This window comes from Schistocerca gregaria, chromosome 2 (genome assembly GCF_023897955.1).
Source record: "Schistocerca gregaria isolate iqSchGreg1 chromosome 2, iqSchGreg1.2, whole genome shotgun sequence".
In the NCBI taxonomy this organism is placed as follows: Eukaryota; Metazoa; Arthropoda; class Insecta; order Orthoptera; family Acrididae; genus Schistocerca; species Schistocerca gregaria.
Window position 1 is genome coordinate 239906620 of NC_064921.1, and position 15437 is coordinate 239922056.

The following is a 15437-nucleotide window of genomic DNA, read 5'->3' on the forward strand; positions in this document are numbered from 1 at the left end:
ATGTTAGATAATATAACCCAAGTCGTGCTATCAGGGACTATTTTTCATTTAATCCTGTTCGTGCCCAAGCACTGCCTTCTGTCTGATCAGCGACTGCGCTAATTCGTTACAAGAGTCTCTCTGTCATTGCAAGGAAGTTAATAAAGTATTACTCAAAATTTCAAATACAAACCTTTAAGAAAATTAAGCACTGACAGACGAGGATGGAAATTTTGCCTAGAGGAATATTCAGAACTTGTAGCAATATCATCTGGCGAGAACCTCTAGAATAAAATTAACTGTATAAAGTACAGTGTCCATAAAGCGGAAAAGAAGAAAATCAGGTGTAAATTTCGGGAATGAACGCCCGCTGCGTCTGAGTAGTAACTTAATAGAAGCCATATGTATCTCCAAGGTATCGACTTTATTTATTATTGTAGGAACTTGGAAACAAAATCTCCAGCTAGAAGATACTGCAGTAATTGAATAATATTTTTTCTGAGTTATCATACGTGCAAATGAAAAATCAAGTGCATTTCAAGAACTAGAGTATCTGCGTTCTTAACCTAAGTTGTTTGTAAGAAACAGTATACCGCTGGAACAAGAGAACGTAGTATTCGAGCAGCGATAACAAACATTCGATTATAAAGATTATCTGTGACGAGTGTGATTTCTGGTGGATAAAAAAAACAAACCTGACACAGTTGACGTGTGGATGGCTACGTTTGATCTGTCAATTAATCGTTAGTGCATCAATGAAATTTCATTACAGAGGAACAGTAAGAATTCTGCCACACTGCCTATTACGTAACTGAAAAGAAGATATTATTGTGTGTTGTTATAAACGAAGTGTCACAGGAAGGTTTGTGTATGCTGTGTATCAGTCATCGACATCTCTGCTCAATATGTTATCATGTACAGCTGTGTTCCAGTTATCATGTACAGGTGTGTTCCAGTAATAAGCACACATTATTAAGACTGGGCAGAAAGAAGGAAGAACGTCTGTGCATTGACGATGTGCGTATTAAACTGATAAATGCATGAGTGCTGCGCTTGTGGAAGAGCTAACTTCAGATCGAAATGCAAGTGAGGAAAGTGAAAAAGGTAGTGCTCCTTTTCTTGTGTTCCCTTTCTTTTGCCGTTTTCTACTATTGCCTTAATGCAAACCGTCCAGCGGAAACTCACTATGGGACAGAATATGTTACAAAGAGTCGCTCAGCGACGCTCAAGGATTTGCTGATGTGGCTCCGATCTGTAGATTCCGCCCTGGATTCGCACATTGATTCTGGAAATGCTATAAAATTTAAAGAGTTGGATCATCTCGGCTGGTATAGGAAAAAGACTGGTGTCAAGATGTTGATAAAGTGGGTGGAACAAATGATTACTGATGAAGAACAAAGTACTACTGATGTAAATATTGCAATGGGTGAAGCTTCTGAGGTAGATGCTAACACAACGTTAAGGCTGCTGAAAAAAGCTGCTCAGACGAAACTCGCAGGCGATTCTCCAGTGATAGCTGTTCTTGTGTTGGCGTGTGACCGCGTCACAGTTAGTCGCTGCATAGACCAGCTCCTCAAACACCGACCATCCAAGCGTCAATTCCCTATTGTGGTGAGCCGAGACTGCGATCACATTGAGACTGCTGCGGTCATCGCCTCCTACACTGACCGTAGTGTCTTCAGCTTGCGGCAGCCGGACCAGTCCTCAATCGCCATACCGCATGAGGAGAAACATCTACTAGGGTACTACAAAGTGGCACGCCACTACCGCTGGCTCCTCAACCTCATATTCGACACCGTCGGCTTCGAATTCGCCATCGTCGTCGAGGACGACATCGACACTGCTCCAGATTTCTTCGAGTACTTCGCAGCGACGAGGAAGCTCCTCGAACGAGATCCATCCCTGTGGTGCGTCTCCGCGTGGAACGACAACGGGAAGTCCCACCTCGTGGATCTCGAGGCGGGGGCACTAATCCACCGCACCGACTTCTTCCCGGGTTTGGGCTGGATGCTGGCCCGGAAAGAGTGGGCTAGGTTGGCTCCAGGGTGGCCGAAAGCCTTCTGGGACGACTGGCTGCGTAGACCAGAGCAACGCCTCGGCCGCGCGTGTCTGAGGCCCGAGATCTCCCGGACGCGAGTGTTCGCAGCTTATGGCGTCAGCAGGGGCTACTACTTCGAGGAACACATCAGACGAGTAGTCCTCAGCAAGCATTTCGTGCCATTCACCCAGTTCCGCCTCGATCACCTGCTGAAGGACAACTACGACCCGCGTTTCAACAGGACTGTGAGTGGTAGCCCAGTGGTCACCAAGGAACAGCTCCTACGTCGTAGTATCACCGACAGCGGGCCTGTCCGGATCACGTACGGTTCGCAGTACAACTTTAGACAGGTGGCGCAAACCTTCCGACTGATGGATGACGTCAAAAGTGGTGTGCCCCGCACAGCCTATCAAGGGATTGTCACATTCATGTACAATGGGGTGAGGGTATATTTGGCTCCCAAGTATAGCTGGAAGGGGTACAATTACAACTGGAGTTAGCGCTTTGATAGACGTGATATTGTATGTGTTTTCCAAATTATGATATTATCTAGCTAGTATCAAGTGTTGTATGCAATAGTTTAGTACACACGTAGAATAGTGATACCGTAGGACCACTATTTATCACAGGTCACATTTTTCTACTGCTGTGTCCTGCAGTCATTAACAGTTGAATCCATTGTTCATATTCTTTGTGTATCGTTCTGGTTTCATTATAAGGCATCACTGGTATCTTCATTAATGCCCCTCATACTTCTTCATTATCTTGCTGGTATTTATTATTACAATCCATTTAACATTGCTTTCTGTTCTTTGTTGACGTATATAGGGCCGTGCGCATTCTGAAGCTGTCTTTGACACTATGAGTAGCTGACGTTTTGGTGCAAGAGGGCTACTGATACGACACTTTTCCCGCATAACTAACAACGCCCTAGTTTTAAATCGCCTTTCATTGTAAACAAAATACACTGCCAGCATATAACTGAAGCTAGGAGATTTTGACCTATAATCTAAGTTGACATCGGAAGTTCTAGGAAATGATGGGCACCGAAAAAACTATTTCACTTATATATTAAGGAAAGACGACGACCTGTGCAATTAAATGAAAATGAGTTATTTATTATAATGTAAGCGCGGCTAAAAGTGTATGCCTAAAGCTCGACATAGTGCATTGTAAAGAGGGAAGTTATTTTGTGTACTTCTGAAGGAAACTTACGATAGTATCTCCCACGCAGAAATTATTATAGCTGCGTCTTCTATTTACTACAGTAATAAATAGTACTTTAAAGAAGTCTGAGTACATTTTCTGTGATATAATATCAGAATTTCAACGCTTTTATGACTGCCATTTTGTTTCTCTTTCGTTTTGTTTGTTAAATCATTAGTCAATTACGGCAGATGTTGTATACCATTGCGTATGGATGTAAATCGTGCGCAGGGTAGCTGTTGTGTGTATAATTGATATATTATAGCACTCTGCTTACAGTATGTATTATCTACAACGGCAGCATTTGTGCGAAGCAGTCATTCTATTGCGATCATTGTTTATTACAACTCACTTTTTTAGTCAATATCATATTGCAGTTATTGACAATTTCAGTCAATAAGTTTTGTTTATTTTTCCTTGTGTAATGGTTGATAGAGAATACCAGAATATGTGATGCTATTCGTCAGCCTCGGCCCTTGATAAGATGGGAATGGCTCGTCTGCCGTCTTCTACTGATGCGTATTTTTAATTTGATTTCCTTATAGCGTTATTCGTCGTCATATTTTCGTTTGTTTCGAGACAATTAAGAAAAAATCTCTGGTGTGTAAGACAAACAAATATTGTCTGTTATTTTACGGCGGAAATTCAATTACTTCGTCGCTTTATTTGTCTAACTATAAAAATGTATTCCCTCAGTTCGTGCTATGTATGACGGTCTCGTATACAGCTGTAGCACTTTTTAACGATACGAAACGTCTTCTTTTGACAAATGATGCGAATTCTTATTGCGATAATTTATTCAGTCAGATGTTGCTCCACGTATATATTCCTAACTATGTAAGGCAGTCTTCGCCATGTAAGTAAAGTGCGTTTTGTGGTACTTGCTTGGATTTGTTTACTATAAATATGTCCTCTTTTTCAAATTTTGAGGTGTGTTCGTGGTATTTAGCTCATTGGTCGTATTATACATTCCTGAGGCATCGTTTCTCTTGCCGTACCTATATTCGATTCGCTTTCTCTCCGATAAATATATTTTTTCTTATTAATGTGTGATTGCACACCATACGTCTTGTAACCCGAAGTTTTATCTATCCCCATGGACTAAGTTCGCGTAATGAAAAGTGTTTCATTTATGTATGCTCCAAATTTGGCCATGGATTGGACGGTACAGTCAGCATGTTGTTCATATTCTCTGGCTGTTGCCCACTATATTCTAAATATATATAGTCGCGACACACACTGCTGCGAAAGTTAACGTTTGACAGCTTGCCCGACGATAGCGCTCCAAGCGGTGAGAAAGCAGACATTCACATGTGTCGCAAGGCTAATGTTTGTTTTTAATAATTATTTTACTCAGTTAGGGAAATGACTATCATATTTTTGCGTTCCAGAAATAGTAAATTACCAAGACACATAAATTGTTATAAAGTAAATAACAAAAGAGAGGAATTCCACTGATTCAGTGACATAACCTACAATTTGTCGATGAGAAAATACTTTAGAATACATGTATAACTGCCGCAGACTCCGCTGAAAGCAATACAACATAGATTTACCGTTTGATGCATGAGGAACATAGGCTATATTTCTGCTCCTGTCTGTTCTTACTAAGATATTGAGTTTTCTTGACATGTATCTATTTTGTCTGGAATCTAAGAATTCATGATTTCTCACACTTTACTCGACTTTCCAATGTACCAATATTTTTGTAAATGAACTACTTGATCTTAGAAAGACGACTGTGATGAAAACTGTATCCGTTTGTGGCTCAGAGGTAGCAACAACTGCAGGATTACTGCTTCTGAAGTTTTGTTGTCACGTTTGTGTAATTTTCTCTTCAGGTACAGGTGTGATAGCTTATGTGATGTGTTAAAATAGTGTAAGTACTGCATTCCACATGCGTTTCCTACGTTCCACTTTCAGTGACTTATCTGAAGGTGTATAGAACGAAGCTTCACATCATTGGGTAGGAATATGACGTCTTTCTACGAAAAAGCCAGGTCTTCTGCTGTTTACTAGCGATATTGTTTTGTTCTTAAAGGGAAATCGCAGTTTTCAATTATTATCTGTAGGTTACAAGAGAATGGCAAATAAACTTCCCTCTGCTGTATCTATTCATGCCTCCCAGGGTCTTTAAGAAACTGCGGAAAGACAAATGTGATATCATTTTTAAGTTATTGTTACTGTTTATAGAACTACATTCGCTCCCTATTGTTAAAACTAGATTACAAATCAATATAAACATTACTACTCGCAGTCATCCATATCGTAATCAGAATTGTAGCTTCTTGGTAGCTTGGTGCGCTGCTATCGCAGTGGATGACAAAAACGAGACGCATTGTCACGACAGTCTTTTACACTGTGTGCTCTACGTCAGAGACTACTTAACATATTGAGTATATCGCTGACAGTTATTACCGCTATTACAAGGTATTAGAACTGAATTAAATAGCAAAAGGCCGTCTCAATACTGAGCGAAGCCCTAAGCTTTCTAGTAGCAACACTGACAAGGAGACTTTACCATAGAAAGGTGAACAAAATCACTTTACGTCGGCGTCATGGCAGACGCTTGCAGTACCATCACTAAACCCACATTAATAGATATCACAAACAGTCCGTACGGCGAAGGTATTTACAGTCAAGAAACGGGTTAATACCAGAAGAGTTTCTGTGAATTTTGGAAGGTAAGAGACGAGGTACTGGCAGAATTGGAGCCGTGAGGACCGGTCGTAAGTTGTGCTTGGGTAATTCAGATGGTAGAGCACTTGCCCGCGAAGGGTAGAGGTCCCGGGTTCGAGTCTCGGTCCACCACACAATTTTAATCTGTCAGGGAGTTTCGACGGGTTAGTAGTAACATTTCTTGACTCCTAAGGTAAGAAATGAAGCTAGCTTTTCTCTGAAGCTCTTCAAGTATGCGTACCTCAGCATCACTGAACCATTCAGTATTGCACGTAACTGTCATACCAAAAACATCCAAACACATATTTACAATACGGACAAATAGTAAAAACAGGACGGTTATACTACGAAAATACGCGCTCCGTTGTGCCGGTATGAAGCCCACCTTCGTGACATATTTAAAATTGTCTTCAAATTTGTCATGCGACAGCCGTGGCTTTACCTGGCTTCTATGATTCTGATATTGCGACTCATAACCAAGGTGACTGTCCGATGTAAAATCATATGTTCACAAAATGGTTACTCAAGTCTCTTAGCTTTTTGGTGGAAGATATTTCATATCTAAACGTTATCCCCAAAGCGCATCTTACCAGCAGACAGGGAGCCACAGAGTGTGAATGAGTGTGAAGTAAGTCTTAACTTCAAAATACAGAGACAGTTGGTCTTTGCTTTATCATCTTCCTACTGTTAACTACGAAAACGTTTGTTGCAGGGATAGAAAGATATAGCGTGGCGTTCAGCATCACTGATATACAGGGTGTTACAAAAAGGTACGGTGAAACTTTCACGAAACATTCCTCATACACCAATAAAGAAAAGATGTTATGTCGGCATGAGATCGGAAATGCTTAATTTCCATGTTTGAGCTCATTTTAGTTTCGTCAGTATGTGCTGTACTTCCTCTATTCACCGCCAGTTGGCCCAATTGAAGGAAGGTAATGTTGACTTCGGTGCTTGTGTTGACATGCGACTCATTGCTCAAGCACATCAGTAAGTAGCATTAACAGGTTACTGTTCATCACGAACGTGGTTTTGCAGTCAGTGCAACGTTCACAAATGCGGAGTTGGCAGATGCTCATTTTAAGTATGGATTAGCATGGGGCAATAGCCGTGGCGCGGTACGTTTGTATAGAGACAGATTTCCAGAACGAAGGTGCCCCGACAGGAAGACGTTCGATGCAATTGATCGGCGTCTTAGGGAGCATCGATCATTCCTGCCTATGACTCGCGACTGGGGAAGACCTATAACGACGAGGACACCTGCAATGGACGAGGCAATTCTTCGTGCAGTTGACGATAGCCCTAATATCAGTGCCAGAGAAGTTGTTCCTATAAAAGGAAAAGTTAATCACATCACTGTATGGAGGGTGCTACGGGAGAACAAGTTGCTTCCGCACCATGTACAGCTTGTGCAGGTACTATCAGCAGCTGACTGGCCTCCACGGGTACATTTCTGCGAATGGTTCATCCAGCAATATGTCAATCCTCATTTCAGTGCAAATGTGCTCTTTACGGATGAGGCTTCATTCCAACATGATCAGATTGTATAAATTTTCACAATCAACATGTGTGGGCTTACGAGAATCCGCACGCAATTGTGCAATCACGTCATCAACACACATCTTCTGTGAACGTTTGGGCAGGCATTGTAGGTGATGTCTTGACTGGGCACCATGTTCTTCCACCTACGCTCAATGGAGCACATTATCATGATTTCATACGGGATACTCTATCTGTGCTGCTAGAACATGTGCGTTTACAACACAACATATAGTTGATGCACGATGGAGCTCCTGCACATTTCAGTCGAAGTGTTCGTACGCTTCTCAACAACGGATTCGGTGACCGATGTATTGGTAGAGGCGGACCAATTCCATGGCCTCCACGCTCTCCTGACCTCAACACTCTTGACTTTCATTTATGGGGGCATTTGAAAGCTCTTGTCTACGCAACCCCGGTACCAAATGTAGAGACTCTTCGTCCTCGTATTGTGGTCGGCTGTGATACAATACGCCATTCTCCAGGGCTGCATCAGCGCATCAGCAATTCCATGCGACGGAGGGTGGATGCATGTATCCTCGCTAACGGAGGACATTTTGAACATTTCCTCTAACGAAGTGTTTGAAGTCACGCTGGTACTTTGTGTTGCTGTGTGTTTCCATTCCATGATTAATGTGATTTGATGAGAAGTAATAAAATGAGCTCTAACATAACATATTTTCTTTCTTTGTGTGTGAGGAATGTTTTCTGAAAGTTTGGCCATACCTTTTTGTCACACCGTGTGTACTAGCTCAAGAGCAGCATTCGACAGCCGATGCGACGCAAGGAACTATTTGTTGACGTCTCATCCCACGTGATACGGACTCTTCTCTGCAGCAAACTGGCTCTAGCAGCTTCGTTATCGGCTACTGTGTACAGGAAACTTACTACGCTAAACTGAATGTGTACTGGTCGCAGAATTTCATGCCTTCAATCTGCCAGTGTTCTACTTAATTCAGTAGCAACCTTTCGTTAGATACTTAGTGTAACCAAAATTATGTAATTTCAATATACTTCAATAATATTTTACTCATAACATAAGCACATGAGATCGGAGTTTGTAGATCTGGCAATATTTCTCTAAAACTTGAGATGATATTTGTTGTAATGTTACCACTTGGAAGTTCCAAAATTTGGAAAAAAATACTATGGTCCGAATCATCAGTTTAATATTGCACGATGTACCGAGGAACGTCATATACATAGATGCAGATGCAAGGTCAACTAACAGTGCAACTCAATCTGTACTTCAATCCTTATTTTAATATTACACAATGTACTGACAAGGGCAGGCCACTACATTTGGATCACGGATTTACTTCAGACTTTGTATACTTTTAGTAGTCGAGTAGGACAACATAATGTGCGATTACTTAAGGGTAATACACAGGCGATTTTGAGAAAATACCGAGAGAAATTTCAAACGTCATTGATGTACTCGTGCGTTACAATCTTGAGCACGAGCTGACGGCTGTCGTGTGGTTAGTGTCCAAGCTCCGTAATCGGTAGATCATTGGGTCGAGTCCCATTCATTTTTAACTAACTTCTTTTTTCAAAACTAGTACATAATATATTTAAAAGGTCATATTATGAAAAGACACATGTACCTGCATGAACTTTTGAATTTCCAATGTCATTTTATTGTTTGCGAATTTTTATTACCACAACAAACATTACAGTTATGATAGCGATAAGTGGACGAATGCATAAAATTTTCCAGGAAGTCTATGCCTGTCGTGGTTCCCGAAACCACTTAGACCTGCAACCGGATAAGGTACCAAGAACTACTTTGCAGGTGAACGCTTCGATCTGTAGACTCAGGTCTCAGGAATTGCGGAAAGGCTTGGGAATTTAAATCAGATGTCGACAAATAAATATGTAAATAACTTTATTCAATAATAGATTGAGTTACAACACCCCGGAGTAAGAAGATAATGTACGATTAATCATCGGATGTGCTTTCGATATTGCAAGTTGCAGGATGATATTTTTCATACAGACACGAAAAACATAAATTAAAGCTGCACCTACTACAACGAATGAATACAATTTTCTCGCATGCACAAGGAACCTTGAGGTCTCTTAAAATGATCCTCTGGCAACATTTATTGTTTCTCATGATTGGCAATGGAATTACAATATATACCCAGATGAAAGAAATTTGCGATAGTGGCCGAAATGTTGCTTCACGATTTTACAACATGACGCTGCCAACAGTATGTATGTGAATTCCTATGGGACCAAACTCCTGAGGACATCGGTCCCTAGACTTAAACACTACTTTATTCAATAATAGATTGAGTTACAACACCCCGGAGTAAGAAGATAATGTACGATTAATCATCGGATGTGCTTTCGATATTGCAAGTTGCAGGATGATATTTTTCATACAGACACGAAAAACATAAATTAAAGCTGCACCTACTACAACGAATGAATACAATTTTCTCGCATGCACAAGGAACCTTGAGGTCTCTTAAAATGATCCTCTGGCAACATTTATTGTTTCTCATGATTGGCAATGGAATTACAATATATACCCAGATGAAAGAAATTTGCGATAGTGGCCGAAATGTTGCTTCACGATTTTACAACATGACGCTGCCAACAGTATGTATGTGAATTCCTATGGGACCAAACTCCTGAGGACATCGGTCCCTAGACTTAAACACTACTTAGACTAAATTACGCTAACAACAACACACACACCGAGGCCCGAGGGAGGACTCGAAACGCTGCCTACTACCCAAAATAATTTTATTGAAATCCAGAGTATTTAGGCTGAGCGCACGTTAACAAACTTCTCACGAAGAGAGCATGATTACCAGCGTGTCTAGAAGGGAACAACAAAATCCGAATTGGAATGTTCACCACAGTTACATAAACGGTTTTTATACCTAAGCAAACCTCATATTCAGTTTCTGGTTCGGCTAAAAACGTATAAGAGTGAAGCAATATTACAGGGAATAGTGACATCTTTGAGTGGAAGTGTATAAGCTCCTCTAATTTCAGACAACATGCATAATCATTGTAAGCCTTTAGCCAGAATTATATACTTAAGTCTTCTTAATGTCTGAAAATTACACTTACGCCTTTATGCACGAAGAAGAGCGAACGCTTCGATCTGTAGACCCAGGTTTCAAATACTACGGAAAGGCTTGGAAATTTAAGCCACTCATCGTTGAAAAAGGTATAAATAGCTTCATTCAATAGTACATTGAGTTACAATACAACAGAATTTGATGATAATGTACGACTAATCATCGGATGTGCTGTCGACATCGTTGCAGCATGATATTTTTCATACAGACAAGGACAACATAGATTAACACGACATCTACTACAACGAATGAGTTAAATCTTCCGGCATGCACAAGGTAACTTCAGAATTACTAAGGGAAATCGAAGTTCTTTGACTTTTTGAAATACGAAAAATCTCTTTCTTCCGACAATCGGGATGCAAACCATGTACAAAAGAAGATTTTCGTAAATATCTATGCGGAAAATTGGCGATGTACGTAAGCCGGTCCGAAATATACTACTGGTCATTAAAATTGCTACACCAAGAAGAAGTGCAGATGATAAGATGATAAACGGGTATTCATTGGACAAATATATTGTACTAGAACTGACACATGATTACATTTTCACGCAATTTGGGTGCATAGATCCTGAGAAATCAGTACCCACAACAACCACCTCTGGCCGTAATAACGGCCTTGATCCGCCTGGGCATTGAGTCAAACAAAGCTTGGATGGCGTGTACAGGTACAGCTGCCCATGCAGCTTCAACACGATACCACAGTTCATCAAGAGTAGTGACAGGCATTTTGTGTCGAGTAAGTTGCTCGGCCTCCATTGACCAGACGTTTTCAATTGGTGAGAGATCTGGAGAATGTGCTGGCCAGGGCAACAGTCGAACATTTTCTGTATCCAAAAAGGGCCGTACTGGACCTGCAACATGAGGTGGTGCATCATCCTGCAGGAATGTAGGGTTTCGCAGGGATCGAATGAAGGATAGAGCCACGGATCGTAACACATCTGAAATGTAACGTCCACTGTTCAAAGTGCCGTCAATGCGAACAAGAGGTGACCGAGACGTGTAACCACTAACACCCCATACCATCACGCTGGGAGATACGCCAGTATGGCAATGACGAATATACGCTTCCAATGTGCGTTCAATGCAATGTCGCCAAACACATATGCGACCATCATGATGCTGTAAACAGAACATGGATTCATCCGAAAGAAATGACGTTTTGCCATTCGTGTACCCAGGTTCGTCGTTGAGTACACCATCGCAGGCGCTCCCGTCTGTGATTCAGCGTCAAGGGTAACCGCAGCCATGGTCTCCGAGCTGATAGTCCATGCTCCTGCAAACGTCGTCGAACTGTTCGTGCAGATGGCTGTTGTCATGCAAACGTCCCCATCTGTTGACTCAGGGATCGATACGTGGCTGCACAATCCGTTACAGCCATGCGGATAAGATGCCTGTCATCTCGACTGCTAGTGATACGAGGCCGTTGGGATCCAGCACGGCGTTCCGTATTACCGTCCTGAACCCACCGATTCCATATTCTGCTAACAGTCATTATATCTCGACCAACGCGAGCAGCAATGTTGCGATACGATAAACCGCAATCGTGATAGACTACAATCCGACCTTTATCAAAGTCGGAAATGTGATGGTAAACATTTCTTCTCCTTACACGAGGCATCACAACAACGTTTCACCAGGCAACGCCGGTCAGCTGCTGTTTGTGTATGAGAAATCGGTAGGAAACTTTCCTCCTGTCAGCAAGTTGTAGGTGTCGCCACCGGCGCCAACCTAATGTGAATGTTCTGAAAATCTAATATCTCGGTTAAATTTAACGTCTGTAGCACGTCATCGTCGTGGTGTAGCAATTTTAATGGCCAGTAGTGTATATCACGTTTCCGCATTTATCGCCCGCACGCCGGAAAGAAACGGATGCCACTCTAATCATCTGCCTTTATGTCGGTGCTTATATACCCACATCGGAGTCGTGCCACGCTGCATATATGCAGAATGAAACTTCTAGGTCGCCCTATACAGATTCATATCAACTGTATTGTGAACAGTTACACGGCGAATGCTGTGATGCACTTCTGATCCATTGATTCTAAAAGTGTTGTGTAGGCATAGACCTGTGAAATATGAAACTGAAAGTTACAGGAAAAATGTACCTCCAACGATCAAAATGTAGTAGACATTAAGCAAATACTTAGGCAGAAATAAATATTCAAATGTGTGTGAAATCTAATGGGACTTAACTGCTAAGGTCGTCAGTCCCTAAGCTTACACACTACTTAACCTAAATTATGCTAAGGACAAACACACACACCCATGCCCGAGGGAGGACTCGAACCTCCGCTCGGCTAATTCCGCGTGGTCCAGAAATAAATGTTTAACGCCAACTGCAGGTCGGTAGAAACTCTGGCACTAGTAAATTTATAGATACAAATTTATAGATATTGCAACTGGTTTCTGTATTTCTTCAAGTAATTTAATCCACAGTTACAATGCTCAACGATCATTATCATGGATAAATCAAAATGTACATGTCTTCTTGGATATCAAAACTCATACCTCCTAGCACTACAATCTCCCTGTGTACTGCCTACATTTGAGAGAAATCTCAGGGGGACACATTTTGATGTTATATCCTGTGTTCCACATTCTTCGAGGCTAACACATCTATTCTTTCCTCTAGTAATGTGATGTCCGTGTATTACTAAACTATACAAAACTAACCTCTGTCAGAATACGGCTTTGCAAGCCTAACGGTACCATGGTAACACCATGTCACTCTCAGCTGACAGACGGCATGGGATGCGGGTATGGAGTGGCAGACAGTGCCTAAATTCGGTGATCTGATGGGAGTCGGTGTTTCCACTGTGGCAAGGCCGTCGGCAGTCTCCCTGTATACTGCATGCTATTTACGAGAAACCTCAAGACGCCCGTTTATTGATACTGATATAAATTCCTCCTCCACCATTCACATTAGCCTGAAGTATTTTCGCTGTAATTTGCCCAACTATGTGAACGCTATTTTGTTCAGAAGCATTTTGAGCAGAAAGTTATCTAAATGCAAATTAGTGCTCTGCACTTCGCCAAGCTAAATTATTTAACGTCAGGGAGTGGTTTAAAAAGAGAATACTAAGTACTTCAAGTTTAATGAACAAGAACGCAAGGAAGTCAGCGCTGTACAAAATAAATAATGTAAAGTATCTCTCATCTATAAACCCTTTCATCTTTTTTTATGGGTTGTCTAACGATGCATGACCTTTATACTTTTCTAAACATACATGTTAGTGAGAGTATTCAGGAATTCTGCTAGATTTATAACAATATTTTCCTTAACCCAAGGAACACTATAAATCCACGCTCACAGGAGACTAAGTCAAGTAGTGGATATCAACCCTCTTATATCAGGAAGCCAGTGCTCTGCGACGCAGCAACACGCACCTTCTTACCTTGTTCAACTCCTGAAAACTGGCTATCACGCAACGACAATGAACGTAATATTATTGTCAAGCTTCAGTCGTGGCTCACTGGCCGTAAATTTAATCATTAGAGTGAATTTCACTTTATCAGTTATTTTACTTGAAGATCGTGGCGCCGTACTTGTAGCACATTTAAATATAGCATGAATAAAGGGACACGTTACAAGAGTTTGCTGTGCTACAGTAAAACCTGCAAACCGAAGTCATACTCAAGCAGGATATGGCACCACCCCACTGGTCCGTAAATATCCGTCAATTTCAAGATGAAAAGTTTTCGTGTAGGCGGATTGGGCGAGATGGTCCATTTCGATGACCACCATCTTTTTCTTACTAATTATGACATTAATTAGTTTAAAACTATTATAAATATTAACAAATGGTTTTTAACAAGTGATAAGTTTTTTTATCTTCCAGGTGAAGCATTTTCACCGAAAACTTAACTTGAAAACATAAAATGAGGACGCCACAGGTGAAAGCTCAGCATGTGGTTCATACAGTTGGCGTCAGTTACCCAAGTGCTTTCGAATACGGTATGGAAGGCAACCTTCGTCCCGACCAACTGCTCGTGCTTGATATGTCATTTATGGAAGCAGGTAGATTTTTCCATAAAATGGGGGCGGGTCGCCCATTTGTTTTGGACGCCAACGCGGCCAAGGTGCGGCAGGAGTTTGCAAGGATTCCGTCAAAATCGGTGCTTACGGCGTGGCGTCCAGAGAATTGGGAATGAGATGATCAACAGTTCACGATGACTTGCATGAGAGGTTGCGGCTATATCCCTACAAGGTCCTGCTGCATCAGGAATTAAAGCCTACGGACAAAACTCAGCGCGACCAGTTTGCAGTGGAACTGCTAGGGAAGATTGACGCAAGACAAATGTAGTGTATGCAGCAAACTGTGTCTTCATGACGTTCCCATACGGTTCAGAGCATCCTCGTGTTACAGGTGGAATGGAAAGAGACAGTCCTAGGGCCAACGCCTTGTGCGGAATGATGCAGAGTTGCATCATTGGCCCATCCTTTTTCATACAGTATGCGGTCATCGGTACTGCTGACCTAGACATGTTAAAGGAGTTGGCTCTACCACCACTGGAACTCCTGCAACCTGATGACATATTCCAGAAGGATGGGGTACCACCCCTCTGGTCACTAAGTGTCCATCAATTTGTAAATGAAATGTTTCCGGATAGGTGGACACGATGGTTCTTTTCGATGGCCGCTACGATCTCCTAACCTGGAGATCTCCGTAGTGAAGATAAGGGCTGCAAGTGGAGAAATCCATTGGGATAAGCGACTTTGACAAAGAGCATATTGTTATTACGTAGAGCCTATGAACGATTATCTCTAAAACTGCGACGCTGGGCCGGCCAGAGTGGCCTTGCGGTTCTAGGCGCTACATTCTGGAGTCGAGCGACCGCTACGGTAGCAGGTTCGAATCCTGCCTCGGGCATGGATGTGTGTGATGTCCTTAG

At 41.9% G+C, this 15437-nt stretch overlaps 2 protein-coding genes across 2 annotated transcripts in view; one reads left to right on the forward strand and one right to left on the reverse strand.

Annotated features, from left to right (window-relative positions):
• Nucleotides 1-15437, reverse strand: part of LOC126336767 (suppressor of lurcher protein 1-like) — a 4187167-nt gene that overhangs the window by 3627015 nt on the left and 544715 nt on the right. The window lies entirely within an intron of this gene.
• Nucleotides 1219-2517, forward strand: LOC126335725 (alpha-1,3-mannosyl-glycoprotein 2-beta-N-acetylglucosaminyltransferase-like). The gene has a single exon (XM_049999181.1). The coding sequence runs from the start codon at nucleotides 1219-1221 to the stop codon at nucleotides 2515-2517; it is 1299 nt and encodes a 432-aa protein (XP_049855138.1).

Excerpts from the sequence above, each read along its gene's own strand:
- LOC126335725 (XM_049999181.1), top strand. The coding sequence starts at position 1,219 with ATGTGGCTCCGATCTGTAGATTCCGCCCTGGATTCGCACATTGATTCT.